At 44.7% G+C, this 14574-nt stretch overlaps 1 protein-coding gene across 1 annotated transcript in view; it reads left to right on the top strand.

The window, feature by feature from the left end:
* DOCK5 (dedicator of cytokinesis 5) overlaps positions 1–8388 on the top strand; it is a 126433-nt gene extending 118045 nt beyond the window's left edge. Inside the window, exons 49-51 of the mRNA XM_026657397.2 lie at positions 2150–2288; positions 4740–4855; positions 7422–8388. Coding sequence (XP_026513182.1) covers positions 2150–2288; positions 4740–4855; positions 7422–7523 — 357 coding nt within the window. The 3' untranslated portion in view covers positions 7524–8388. The remainder of the gene's footprint in view (positions 1–2149; positions 2289–4739; positions 4856–7421) is intronic.
* The last annotated feature ends 6186 nt before the right edge of the window (positions 8389–14574 follow it).

Below are 14574 nucleotides of genomic sequence, written 5' to 3'. Positions count from 1 at the left end.
GGGGGAGTGCTCAGCACCCTCTTCTCTCACAGACGCCCAGGACCGCTTCAAGCGCTCAGCGCCGCGCAGGATTGGGCCCTTGGTAGTCAAACAGGCAGCTGCTATCTAGCCACTCAAAAAAATCCAGCTGGAGGGCCAGATCCTCAGCATGGCTCCATTGGAGTCCAGTGTACAGTAGCTGAGGATTTGGCCTGCGATTTAGGAATTGAGAAGGGACGATCTAGTGGTTAGGACACTAGGGCTTGACAGAGGGGCAGCTCTGGCACAGATCTGTGACCTTGGACAAGTCATTTAGAGCCTTGTTTTTAAAGGTATTTGGGTGCCTTACTCCCATTGATTTCAATAGGAATTAGAAGCCTGGCTGGCTCACGCCCTGAGGGAGAGTCTGCAAAACTGGTCTACATGCAACTCTGGGGTTGAATATGTGTTGAATTAGGGCCTGATCCGATGCCATTGAAGTGCTACTGTTGATTTCAATGGGAGTGGAATCCAGGGCTTAATCCATAGGTTGAGCTCTCAGCTACTCTTCGCTTTAGACCCTGATTCAGCAGAGCACTTAAGCATGTAGAAGATGATCAGGGAGAAAAGTCTGGCAGGTGACTTGGCTGTTGATTAATGCCCCACTGTACTAACGGTTGCTAAGAAAGGCAGAGAAGAATTCTTAGTAGAATCTGTACCTCTGAGGGTAAATTCCCCATATGATTGGCTCAGTGAAACACATGGGGCTTTGGGGTTGTATTTTTCCTACTACATTGCAAAATACACAGATGTTGATTTGGAGATGGATTTGTAGGGAAGTCAGGACTCTGTTCCGGGACTGACTAGTCCAGCCCAGGATTTAGGGAGACTCTGGTGTGACAGTGGGCAGCACTGGCTGTATAAATTGATCTGAAAGCTAGAGACCCGCAGGCTTGGCCTCTGTGCAGCAGCCTCGATATTTCTCTCTTATATTCATTATGCCTAAGTCCTGTCTCTTCTACACAGTGAAAAACACACCAGCGTTCAGTGGTGAAAGAAGGGGGCTAATGCAATAGATCTCCACAAAGAACACGTTGTGTTCTATAATCTATGTAAACCCTGCCAATTTCTCCTGACCAGTAATGAAGTGTCATCTAGAAATGGACCAAAATATTGTATAGGCTGGATTTTCAATATCTGTCTCAAACGACAGCTATGTTTCGCTATTGGAGGGGGCAATGTTTAACATAAGAGGAACTGGGCAGGGATAGACTCTCTAAATGGAGCTGTCCAAGGCACCATCACCGCAGAAAGCCAAGAGCAAGTTAAATAAGATGTTAGTCTATCCATCTAGATACTCCTCCAGCTCCCATCTCTGTAGTATTTGAGTGCCTTACGACCATTATTGAATGTTCCCTCGTGGCATTGCTGTGAGGTAATACCAGTATCATTATCCCCATTTCACAGACTGGGCAACTGAGGCAAAGAGGCTAAGATTTTCAAATAAACCTAAGGGAATTAAGCACCCAACTCCCAATCTGGGTGTCTAACTTCTTTAGGCACCTTTGAAAATCTCAGCCAGAGAGGCCAAGCGACTTGACCAAGGCCACACCAGAAGTTTGTGGCATGGTTGAGAATTGCATCTAGTTCTCCCAAGTTCCAAACCACTAGGACTCCATGAGCAAGACCCATCCTTCCTTAGTTGGAATAAGAGAGGGATTGGACTGAATGACCCAAATGGTCTCTTCTGGTCCTGGTACTGATTACCTGAATCATTTTTCTTTGCCTTCTCTCAGGAGCTGCTCCTTGCAAAAGTGTCCATAGAATGGGTAGGCCAAATGCAACTATTTTCCACCCTGAATTCCTTCCCTGATATCAGAAGCCTGCTCCTTCCTTAACTGATATAATGAAATCTTTGTGAGCAATGCTATCCAGTTAGTAAGGTCCCCATTGAAAATTTGACCAGCAGTGCTAGCATCATAGTGTCACAGGAGTTACAGCATTTGCTTTTTGACATTGCTTAGCCAGTTCTGTGCTTGCATTCTTATGTTTCACCTGAATGCACCTTTCGGTCCTGTACATGGCTCTTCTGGAACATGCTGATCCCTTCCTGACAGGTCTGGTTATTCCCTGTGTGCGCGGCCACCTCGCCGACTTCAAAAGGTTTTGTTTACTCTGTGTTTTCCCTCAGAGCACATCAGAAAAAGCACAGAGGCCAAAGAGTCTTCAGTTAGGAGACAGCAGACTGACACTGCTTCAGGCTTCCTCACTCCAGCAGTCAACCCCACTCACTCCACCCCCGATCACTCCAAAAACCCCAAGAACCCACAGTAAGTCCTGTTGCACTGTAGCTTGCTTTCCACTTCCTTCTGGGCAGTATCTATGGTAATAGAATATACCAGCGGTTCTCAAGCTGTGGGTCGGGACCCCAAAGTGGGTCACAACCCCATTTTAATGGGGTCGCCAGGGCTGGCATTTGACTTCCTGGGGCCAGGGCCAAAGCCAAACCCTGAGCCCCAAAGCCCAAGTCCCACCACACAGGGTCAAAGCCAAAGCCCGAGGGCTTCAGAGCTGGGTGGCGGGGCTCAGGTTACAGGCCTCCTGCCTGGGGCAGAAGCCTTTGGGCTTCAGTTTGGGCCCCACCAGGCTTTGAAATTGGCCCCACACCCAGGGCAGCAGGGCTAGGGTGGGCTCAGGCTTCAGTCCCCCCTCCTGGGGTCGCGTAGTAATTTTTGTTGTCCGAAGCCGGTCGCGGTGCAATGAAGTTTGAGAACCCTTGGAATACAGGCAGTCCTCAGACTTACGACACAGTTGGTTGCTGAAACATCGGCACTCGAACATCCACTCCATTGCAGGACCGAGCATCGTAAAAGTCTAAACCAATTATCGTAAGTCTAATCCAGGTGTCAGTTCAGAAGCGTCGTAAGTGCCATTCGTCGTAAAGTCGAGGACTGCCTGTATACCATGTTTTAGTAGCGATAGTCCTAGAGCTATAATGGCAGCTTCAGACCCAGGGAGGAAATCTGGTAGGAAAAAGTGTATTGAAAGAGACCCTGACTTTTACCATTCGCCTTATGGACTTTCTCTCTGTGTTACCAAAGGGGCTGAAATAACCCTTCTTAATTGTATGCAGCCCATTAAATTGAAATTAAACTTCTTCCACAAATAGTTGTTTTAAACCTACTGGACCTGGCTTCATCCAGGCTTTTCAACGAATGGTGTGAACGGATATTACTAGCTAAATTTCTGAGTGAAATGCCAGTGCAATTATTTGTGGGCACCTGGGAAACAAGAAACTATCTCTGCAAATCAGGCCCATTGTCTCTAGCATGATAGAGCATGTTCGATTTATAGGGCCTGGTGCTTTTTTTCACTATAAATATGGAGTGGCCCCAGTGAAATCAGTGGGGTTAGCGAGAGCCGAATGAATCCAGGACACTTTTTGAACAGGTCTCGGGCTAGAGTCTTGGGCAAAACTTGCACTTTGTGCTGTAAATAAGTGAACTACAAACTCCAGGTGTCTGTATCTCCCAGCTCCATCTTGTGGCAAAACGTTTTATAAGGAGACATAAATTGCTGCGTAAATCTCAGCTGGCAAATTAAAAATGTTTCACCTGTCGAAGAAGGATTTTATCTTAATAGATAAGGAAAGTGAGACACTTATAGAGTGCATCCCTTACATAGACAAATATGGGATTTGGTTGGTTCAGATGTAAGCTTTGGGGTGTGGGTGTGTGCACACACACACACACAAGATACAGATTTAGCAAAAGTCTCATCAGAGAAGATGCCCCTGTTCTTATTTTGGTGATCTCTGCCATGTTTTAAAAAGACACTGTGGGTGAGGGAATATCTTTTATTGGACCCACTTCTGTTGGTGAGAGAGATGAGCTTTTGAACCACACAGAGCTCTTAAAAGCTTGTCTCTCTCACCAACAGAAGTGGGTCCAATAAAAGATATTACCTCACCCACCTTGTCTTTCTAATATCCCGAGACCGACACAACTACATGTTTTAAAGGATAGAGGTTCACATTTGGGGCCTGATTCTCCTCTCTCTCTTACACAGATACAAATCAGGAAAGTCCACTGAAACCAGTGGAGTTACCCTAGTGTAAAATTGGCATGAACAGAGAATTAGATCCTTATGTATTTTAGATGGTGAGAGATTGGATTATAGAAGCAGCTTGGGTCTGTGACTTAGGATGGTATTCATGAGAGACCTGGAACACCGTTTTCAGAAATAAACTGCAAGAGCTAATATGTTGAGCTCTACAAAATCAGTGAAGGGAATCCAAAAACTTGATTTAAGTAGAGAAGCCATATTATTTTAATTGTTATTAGTAGCAGGACAATTTCTCAGGAAATTTTTTAGAAGTTTGGATACTTATTTACCCCATCAGTCAGAGTAAACTTCAAAGTGAATGCTGAGGGTAAAGCCTGAGTAGAAAGGAAACCCTTCTGAACATTTCAGATGTGATAATGGATTCAATTTTGTGTTCCCCCAGGCATGCCTTGTTCACATGGGTTTAGAATCACGTTACGAATATGGAAATCTTTTGGATCTTTTCAAGTTAGGGGAATTACAACTGGGATTTTACTTTGACCCATCTGTTCAGGTTCATCTGCTAAAATGGTTGGGGACCTGTTAGTAGATTAAAACAAAACAAAACATAGTAATAATTTTCCCTTCAAAATTACATGTGGTCAATGCCATTTCCCTCCCGCATCCCACCCTCAATTCAGTCTTCTTTGACTTAAGTATCTTTTTATTGTTTCTAGGTTTTCCCTCGTTGCAGACAGATGGATTGGCAACTGCTAACTTCCAGAGCACCCCACCTCCGCCTCCACCCAAGAGCAAACCCTATGAGAATAGCAACTCCAGGAACTCTTTGGAGGTAGGGAAATTGGAACTGACACTTTTTTGGAAGCTGGCTCTTGAGAAAGCCGCACCAGTGGAACTTTCCCGGTTGCTCTTAAGGTGGTGCTACTTGAAACTTGTCTGATCAGTTTACTGGTTTGCTTCCTGAAACCACAAGAGAGCAAGAAGTTTTCCGCTCGATGGGAAGGCAATCTAGCCAGTCCCCTTCTTCAGCTGAAAAGAAGAAGGGCAAAATCTGCTGTATCCAATGTTTTGTGTTTTCTTGTTATTGAAAACACAAACTAACACGATGATCTGGGAGTTTAATAATTATAGTCAGGGTGTAAATATCACAGTACTCTCCACTACTGAAAAAAAGAAGAAACAGGGAGAACTTCTAGGCCAAGATTTTCCGAAGTGACTAATGATTTCTGGGTGCCCAACTGTAAGACACCGGGAAGGAGCCTGATTTGCCCAGTGTGGATGCTTTTCACTTTCTGAAAACCAAGGCCCCTGATATTAAAATTATTGACCAAGATAATTTTCTAGTCTTCATAAGTCATCATCTCATTGTGGTATCATATTATCTTCAATGTATATTATGTAGTGCCTTTTATTGGAAAGCATCTGAAAGTGCTTCACAAGGGTAGCATGCTAATATCAATACTAAGGATCTTTTCATCCTGCACTGAAATGCAACCTCCTCTGGAGTGGAACACAGCAGCTGTTTAACAATGCATAGCAACCTTGACTCATAAGGTTGGAAGGGACCTCAGGAGGTCATCTAATCCAACCCCCTGCTCAAAGCAGGACCAATCCCCAGACAGATTTTTACCCCAGTTCCCTAAATGGCCCCCTCAAGGATTGAACTCACAACCCTGGGTTTAGCAGGCCAATGCTCAAACCACTAAGCTATCCTTGAATATCCCTTTGGAACAGAAAAGGAAGAACTCCCTAACCAAAGTTGCAGAGAAAGTTTAGAGAGGGATAGTGCAATAACCTGAGTTGGAATTTGGCCAGTAATACTGAGTTTTTAATATCATCATTCTTTATTTTAAAAAAAATGAAAATGGGACATTTTCAGCTCTGTCTACTCCATGAGCTGGGGTGGGCTTCCTGTGCCCATGTGCACATACTCACCCTCGCTCGATGCAGCCACAGTAGCGATAGTGCAGGCACAACTGAGCTGTGCTGAATACGTACCCACTGGTTTCAGGGGGTTGTACTTGGCACGAATCAGCCATGTCTCTGCTACTGCTACCCATGCTGCCGTGGCTACACAGCTGTTTATACTCATGCTAGCTTGATGAGAGCTAGGAATATAAGTACACCAGCAGGGGAATCGCTCCCCTAGCTCGTAGTGTAGAAGTAGCCTTGGAGGCCACAGTGGCTCTGGCCTCAGTTTTACATTGATTCCAAATGATGGCACCTCTCGCAGGGCTGGGACGTACCCCAGCATCATACCATGGGACTGATTCAGTTCTGACCTACAATCCCCCAAAACATGTCCTGCTTGGGATGCTTTAGAGGTCTCCTCTGCAAATCCTGACCTAGTGTGACTTGACGTAGCTTGAGACATGGGGCAGCATTGCTGCACGAGGTGGTCTGACTGCAGGAAACATGCGAGTGCCGTGGATGTGCTGGGAGTTATTGTGCAAGAGGATTAATGAAGAGCTCCCTTTCCCTGAGCCTTATAAGAAAACGGATTACTAACATGCTGTTGCTACGTTGTCCTTGACCTTGGTCTGGAGCCAGACGGGACTGACGCAGAGGGCCGTAAGGAGAGACTGTAAAAGTATTTTCACCAGAGGGTTTCTGCACATTGCTTTTTAAGTCATAAAGCCCCCACCTAACCCTTCCTTTATTTTCTCTAACTAGTTTTGAAATCCAGGCAGTTTAGGCTGAGCAAGTGGAGAGCACATGGTCTCTTGCTCACCCAGCCTTCTTTCAGGTCTTGCTTATTCCAAATGTGCCCCTTAATAGCTGATGTGCATTGGTTAAAGTAGCTGAAGGGAAAAATCCAAAGAACCCAAGAAAGAGTGCAAATTTGTGCAAAACCAAGGGGCGCTCTTTAAAATCCCATTCCTTGTGCAGGAAGGGTGTGACTTTTGTACTGGAACTCGTGGCCTGATTCACTGATTCCTTGCACCACCTGCAGTCATTTACACCATTGCAAAGAGATGTAAATGCTACCATTCTGACAGGGTAGCATTTTACACCAACTTGGCCCTCACTGCACCTGTGTAAATGATCACACAAGTTGCAGCTCAATGGAAAATCAGGCCCTCGGTGTTACTCAATGGAGTTCACCCATCAGGACAGGTGGTATTTCAAGGCTCCAGCACTGTAGGAAAGGAGTATTGTCCCCATTTTACAGATGGGAAAACTGTGGCACACAGGCTTGCTGAAACTCAGACAGCGAGTCAGAGGCAGAACCCAAATGTAGTGATTCCCAGACTTGTGTTCCATCATCTGATGCTGAGAAGTTCCATTTGGAGTGGAATTGGAGGATTTGATCCTGAAATAAATAGCAGGAAATGCAGCACCATCTAGATGTCTGTCGCCTGGTTCTCACCCCCTGGTTATGTGTGTTATCTTTCCAGGTTGCCCCACCACTGCCCAGCAGACGTGAAGTCAAACCTCCTCCTCCGCCTCCGAAAGCAAGAAAATCCAGCGTCATCTCTTCGGAGCAGGGATTGCAATAAGGATTCCTTCTGCGTACCCAATAACACCTTGAGTGAAATGGGCTGCTTTTCTTTTACTGTCACTCTGGGTCTTTCCAGCCCTAAAGACTGGTGATCCCATCTTCCATTCCCTTCCCTGGGAGTTTCCCCCAGGTAATTCCAAAATAAGCCACTTGAACTGTATATATTTTGCATTCCCAACCCTCTGATTTTCCTTGCACCCATTAAGACACTAAGCCCGATGGGGAACCCTGTGAACTTTAAAATGGAGGCAGTGTTACCAGAAATCTGAGGCTCATCCCCCAAAAGAGCTTGTCTGTACTGGTGGTGGTTCCACAAGTGTGACTGCATCAGCGCAAACCCCTCGTGCAGAGTTGCCATGCTAGTGTAAAAAGGATTTGCAGCAGCACTTAATCCGAGGTCAGCCACGTCAATGCAAAACACTCCTTATACTGCCCCAGCATGTTTGCATTACAGGTTTATACCTATGCAGCTGCACCAGTAGGGCGGAGGGTCAAGGGGGAATAAGGGAGCCCTGATTTGCATGGAATGGACCAGATTACAGCCATTCCCATCTGTGAAATGCAGCCCCTGGAGACGACAGGTGCTAACATGTAATGTTCTGCCTCAATTCAAGCGGCCTCACAAGGTTCTGATTGTGTCCTGAGACCTGCTGCAAGCAAAAATGATCCTCACCTGCAGGTCCCTGACATCTCTGCTGGTCACTCCTGTGTATTAAAGATGAGGGCAGGTTGCTCACACTTGGGCCAACAATGGTGGTAGCTCACTCCCGGGGGAGAGTTTGGGTTCGCCAACCCCGCCTCAGACCTTTGCTTTTGATTCTTGTTTGAATACTGCAAAGCAGCTGATGCTCCGCTTGTGTTTCCCACCTGCTCAGCCTGTGTGCTCACGGGACGCAATAGGCTACGACATCTTTTTTTTTTTTTTTTTTAATAACTGAACAATGGTGCAAAAAAGTCCTCTCTTCCCTGGTACGCGTTGCTTTAGCATGAACAGGTTGCAATTATCATTATGGGCAGCTCATCAAGAGGGACAGAGGTTATGTCTGCATTGTGAGAAAAGACCCACGGCACGGCCGCAGCTGGCCCGGGTCAGCTGACTCAAGCTCACGGGGCTTGGGCTGCGGGGCTATAAGATTACAGTGCAGACGTTCAGGCTGGTGCTGGAGCCTGGGCTCTGGGACCCCACAAGGGGGGAGGGTTTCGGAGCCTGGGCTCTGGGACCCCACGAGGCAGGAGGGTCTCAGAGCCTGGGCTCCCAAGCATCTACACTGTTGACCTTAGCAAGTGTGAAAAATCAGGAAACTTTTTTTTCCACGTGACAGGGGGTTAGTTGTGTACATAAGACAAAGTCCCTAATATCAAGACATTTGGTCACCCTAGTTGTCCTAGGCCCTGAGACTTGGTTTTTATCGCAGTATAGATGTACATCTGAAGCTCATAAACCAAGTTCAATAACCATTAGCCTTTCAAATCCCAGTTGAACTCTTGGCCTTCCAATCCACGCACTCACAAGCACACCCCCTCTTACTGCACCCTGTTGTTGCAACTCTTCTTGTGCCTTTTGTCCTGTGCCTTTTGTCTGGGAGCTTCCATTGTGTTCTGCACACAAAACACTTGGCCTAACTTTTAACAATCACTAAACTCAAATGAGTCACACCTAGGTCTGAGAAGGACATGAAAGACTGGGCAGTACACCCTGAAGTTTCTGGTTTCTTGGGTTGCTCCAGTTCCTGGTGGGCTGTGTTTGGTGAATATGACAATTATGCTGTTTAGGGATATTTTATAGGATCAGTTCTAATTCTTCTCTCTTAATTACTTATTCCTTTCTTCTGTTGTTTTCAGTGTGTGGCAGCAGCATTCTGTTTAATAAGTTTTCACTGCCTGATAGTCAATCTAAATTTTCCCTTCTATAACTTCATCCCATGACTCCTATTTATACTGCCACTTGCCACCCTAAATAATTCCTTTCCCTGCTTGGTGTTAACATCCTTCAAAAGCATGTAGACCAGTTTTGCGGTCCCTCCCTCAGGGCGTGATCCAGAGACTGCTGGAGTCAATGGGCATCTTTCCATTGAATTTAGCGGACTTTGGATCAGGCCCTTAGTCCAAATAGGTAGGTCATTATCATAACTCTTGTAATCTTGTTTCATAAATCAATCCCTCCAGGACCCTGCTCGTTTTCATCGCCCATATTTTTCTGGTCACATGATGATCTGAATAGGTGAGGTCAATTTAAAAATGTGTGCTTGTTCTTTTTAGCCCTGCAAAACAAATGAAAGAACTAGGTGGCCTATATTCTGCATTCCCTTTCTCTGTCTAGGTTTGTATATTATGATCATCACCAAAGTATCTTAAGGTATGTCTACACTGCAATAAAAAGTCCATGGCACCCAGACTCAGAACCCGGGTCAGTTGACTTGACCTCCCAGGGCTTGGGCTGCAGGACTAAAAATATCAGTGCAGATGTTTGGGCTGGGGCACTAGCCCGAGCCCAGACTTTGAGGTCCTCCCGGTTGTGGGGCCTCAAAGCCTGGACTCCAGATCGAGCCCAGTCATCTACACTGCAATTGTATAGCCCCACAGCTCAAGCTCTGTGAGCCCAAGTCAGCTGATGCAGCTATGACCTGAGCCTTTATTGCAATGTAAACCATACCCTGTGTAACTGAATCAAAAACCTTTCTGCTAAGTTCTGATTGCTGAATCCTTATGCCTCTAGTGATGATTTTGGTTCAGCCCTGTCCTAGCAGTGGATCCACCTGCAAACATGGTGGCAATTCAGATCTGGATCCAAACTTTGCAAGTGGAGCAGAGCTTTGGTTCAGGACCCTCTCTATTTAGAAGGCCAGATCCTCAGGTGGTTTTAAATCATGTAGAGCCACTGAAAACACTGCTGAGGATGTGGCCTGCAATATTCAAAACATTTATCATATTTTAAACATAGGCCATTCCAACATAATTTCTCCTGCTATTGCTATACAAACTAGTTTCATTACCTCATTGAAAAACAAAAGGCCTTTAAGCCTAATAAAGCACTGTCCAATAGTATAGCAATCTTATTGTAATTATTTTTATTCAGACTGGAACAATCCAATCTTTTGTAATATGTTTCTTTGGTGTCTGTTTGGATGAAAACAGAAACATGCAGAAGCTGCATTCACTGTGCTGCCCGTATGGCTCCATAAACAGATTGCATTCATTAAAGGCTCCTATCAGATTCACATCACAAAATAAGTTGGAGACATTTTAGAAGTCACACTGCAGTCACATCACATATGCCTAAAGCTGTGTTCGCTATAGTGCACACACAACTGTCTTTTGGGCAGCTGCCTTCTCCAGGGAAAGCTTTGAAAACCTTTTTGAACATCTTGACCATATTCCACCTCCGCATCCAATCCCCAGAGCATCATAGAGATTGTCAGTTCCACATTACATTCCTGGACATAGACATTGCTTGACTTGAAAACCTCAGGGTTTTCTTTTTTTGTACCCACCCTTTTCCTGCCATCCCGGATACACACATGCACACAATCCTGAAATCCTTACTCAAAACTCTCACTGAAGTCCATGAGAATTTTGTCTGAGTGAGGAGTGTAGGGTCTGGTACAAGTGAATAGTTTGTGTGCATATTTCACCTCGTATTAATTCAGTCACTTTTCCAGTCCTTCACCAATCAGTCAGTATGAGCCACGTACTTACTTAATTTCCTTGCAAAAGAGGGAATATTCCGAGCACAAAATGGATGCAATGGTAAATTTCCTCTCGCTCTTAATATCAGGCGGAAAGCATGAATGTTTGCAAGAACTACAGCTAGTGGCTTTTTCCACCATGAGTAAGAGAGCTAGGCAGGGATATTGCAGTAGTCTGGCTTATCTCTAGTTTTATTTCTCTCTGTTTTGATCTACTCCATTAGCCTTTACTCGCTGGTATATTTTGTGTGCTTGCCAACTATGTAAAAGGAGAAATGGGCCTGATCAAAAAGCCCAGCTTTGAACAACCCTGAAATGTGGAAAGAACGTTGCAGCCTTAACTCTAGAATGAACCAAACTCAAAACCTCAATCCAGACACCCCCGAATTTTGGGTCCAAATCTGATCTCTAGCAACATCCTGACATTTCCTCCTTCCACCTGTGTTTTAAATTCCTGTTCTTTCCCATTTTTCAGCCTTGTTACAGAGAGGATTGATGGACAAAGTACCTGGTATGTAAGGGGTTAAAACGCTCTCTCTGCCATCCAGAGATAGCTGCTAGCAGTTAGGATTATCAGCAGTTACTTTCCCTCCTGATTGTAACTCAACAGTACTAACACCTGAGTTACCAAGCAGCTAAACTAATCACCCAAGACTAACACAGATAGGAGAGCTGTAGGAAGCTCTGTCGATTGCCTCTGAACTTCAAGAAGCCCCAGGCTTTTTTGTGGAGCTGTGGCTGATACAAGCCACATTTTAATTCTTGGCCTTCATTAAGGCTTGAGCTCTTAAGCAGGTTGCTCCCCGGCACCAACTTGCCTGACAACTTCCTCACAGTTTGCCTTGATGAGCTGGCTGCACAATTCAGGCTTTTCTTCTTGCTGGCTTATTGTCCGGCCAGTTTGAGATTGTTCTAGTTTGGACCTCACTTCTACAGGAGGGGGATAGGGCAGCTGTCGCATAAGGAGGATGCGGAGGATTTGAGAGGTCCTGTGTATTACCTTCATCTTTAAACTCTCGCCTATACTTGGGGGAGTTTTTATTTGCTATGTCTTCAATCTGTCTCTAACTTGGGTTAGCCTCTCCTACCCCCTTTCTTTTCATTGGGTGGAAAACATGCTCATGAATGGAAGTTTGTTTCCTTAGAAGTGTATTGCTGACTGGAGTGCAGTGCTCAAGGGCTCAGATCCTCAGCTGGTATAAATCAGATTGTCTCTATTGAAGACAAGGGGCAAAATTTTCAAGTATCAAAGTGATTTAGGAGCCTTGTTCCCATTTTCAGAAGTAGGGTGACCAGATGTCCCGATCTTTGGGTCTTTTTCTTATATAGGCTCCTATTACCCCACACCCCCGTCCCGATTTTTCACATTTGCTGTCTGTTCACCCTATTCGGAAGAGACATAGGTCCTTAACTGCCAGATTTTTAAAGGTATTTAGGCATCTAAGGATTAAATCTATGGGAGCTAAGTACCTTGGCACTTCTGACAATCCCACTAGATACCTATCTGTATCTGGCCCTCAGAAACCAAAGTCATTGAAAGTAAATGGGACTTAAGCACCTAAATCCATTTTGAAAATGGGAATTAGGCTTCTAAATTCTTGGAACGCTTTTGAAAATTTTACCCAGTCTCTCCCAAGGACAAGCCCCACCATGATGTAATCAGTCCATGGCAGAAATGAAAGCTTACTTCTGTGCTGACCATTACCATTAAAAAAAACCAAACCTGGAAACCAAAAATCCAGTCTGCACTGAAAAAATATTTAGGTAATCCCACATCCTAGCTACGCTCTTCAAAACGAGTGTTATGTTTCAATTCCCAGAACCTTTTAAATCATGATTGGAGGCTTTCTTAAAAGATCTACTTTAGTTCGGACAGGAATTATTTTAGGGAAGTTCCCTGGCCTGCATTATACAGGAGGGCTGACTAGATGATCACAATGTTCCCTTCTGGCCTTGGAATCTGCTAGTTTATTCACATTTTTTCCACTGAGAAATTTGCGCAACCTTTGCTTTTTGAGTGCTTTTTAAAATTTGTAATGCCAGGATAAATTTGATTTAAAGTATTACAGGTTCTTATCCATGTCTGGGGGAGAAATGGGCAGTTTTCCCTTTCAGTGGATTATTAGATTAGGAAAGGAGGTTGACTCAAGTGAAAACTGTTCTGGGAGCAGCAGTGGCAGACACGGCAGCCGTGCCTATCGAGGAGTTGTTGAAAATTTGCATCTAATAAACTTCCCTACTTGTGCCTGCCAGCATACCTTCCACAAATGAACCGTGAGTTAGACTTGTAGTGATAATGTAGGATTCATTGCTCCAGATTTACTGTCCTTATTTATTTTTATAATTGTAAATGGAAATATTAAAAAGACTGATATGTTTGTAATTTAACTGTATTTTTATTTTTTTGGTAGTGAAAACATTCCTGAATACTGCTGGTTCCCTTTTTCAATCCCAGCTGTTTGTTAAAAGCTGCTCTATCATATATATCACTGTTTTCATTTCCAGCAACAGCTGTAGACCAAACTCTGTAATTGCCCAGCAAGAACCTCCCTCTAAGATTCCAGGGGAACCTGAAAACACCTGAGTAACATGGCCGAACTGATCTCCTGACATTAAAGGGAGTGACTTTCAAAAGCACACACCCAGTGTTGACCTAACTTGGGCCAGGTCTACTCTACATACTTCAGTGTAACTACGTCGCTCAGCGGCGTGAAAAATCCACATCCCTGAGCGATGAAGTTTATACCGGCCGTATAGACAGCACTATGTCAGTAGGAGAGTTTCTCCTGCCAACATAGCTACCACCGCTGGCAGAGGTGGAGTAACTAAGCTGATGCGTGAGCTCTCGCTCCTGTTGGCTTAGAACATCTTCACAGTGCTACAGAGGCGTAGCTGCACCGTTTGTAGTGTAGACTTGCCCTCAGCTTCTATGAAGTCCCACTGGCTTCCACTGTCTATGTAAACTCCTCTCCTATTACAGAATATAACATCCTAATGAGAACTGAGTTAGGCCAGCACTGCGGGCTTTGGAAAATCCCATCCCAAAAGATCATAATGCCACATACTGTTAACGTATACAGATAATATTGGCTTAATCTATCTTCCTGTATGTGTTAATTGATAATGTTGGTATTATGACAATTTAATACCATCAGTAGGGGATATGTTCCTCTTGAATGCTGGGGAAACTTACTTTTATGTTGTGGCATAGCTTCCTTCCTAACATGACCGGTTTCATTCCTTGGAGGTACTTGACTTGATTATTTAAGTTTTTAAAACCACTGTGGGCTGGAAGTAGCTTCATAGCCCCCTGCAGCCGACTCACCCATACATACAGCTTCTAAACTGGTTCTGAAGAAAGGG

The sequence above is a fragment of the Terrapene carolina genome, unplaced genomic scaffold (assembly GCF_002925995.2).
Source record: "Terrapene carolina triunguis isolate 2854851 unplaced genomic scaffold, T_m_triunguis-2.0 Scaffold53, whole genome shotgun sequence".
NCBI lineage: Eukaryota > Metazoa > Chordata > Testudines > Emydidae > Terrapene > Terrapene triunguis.
The sequence above is the reverse complement of the archived record's forward strand: the minus strand, read 5'-3'. Positions and strand labels throughout refer to the sequence as shown.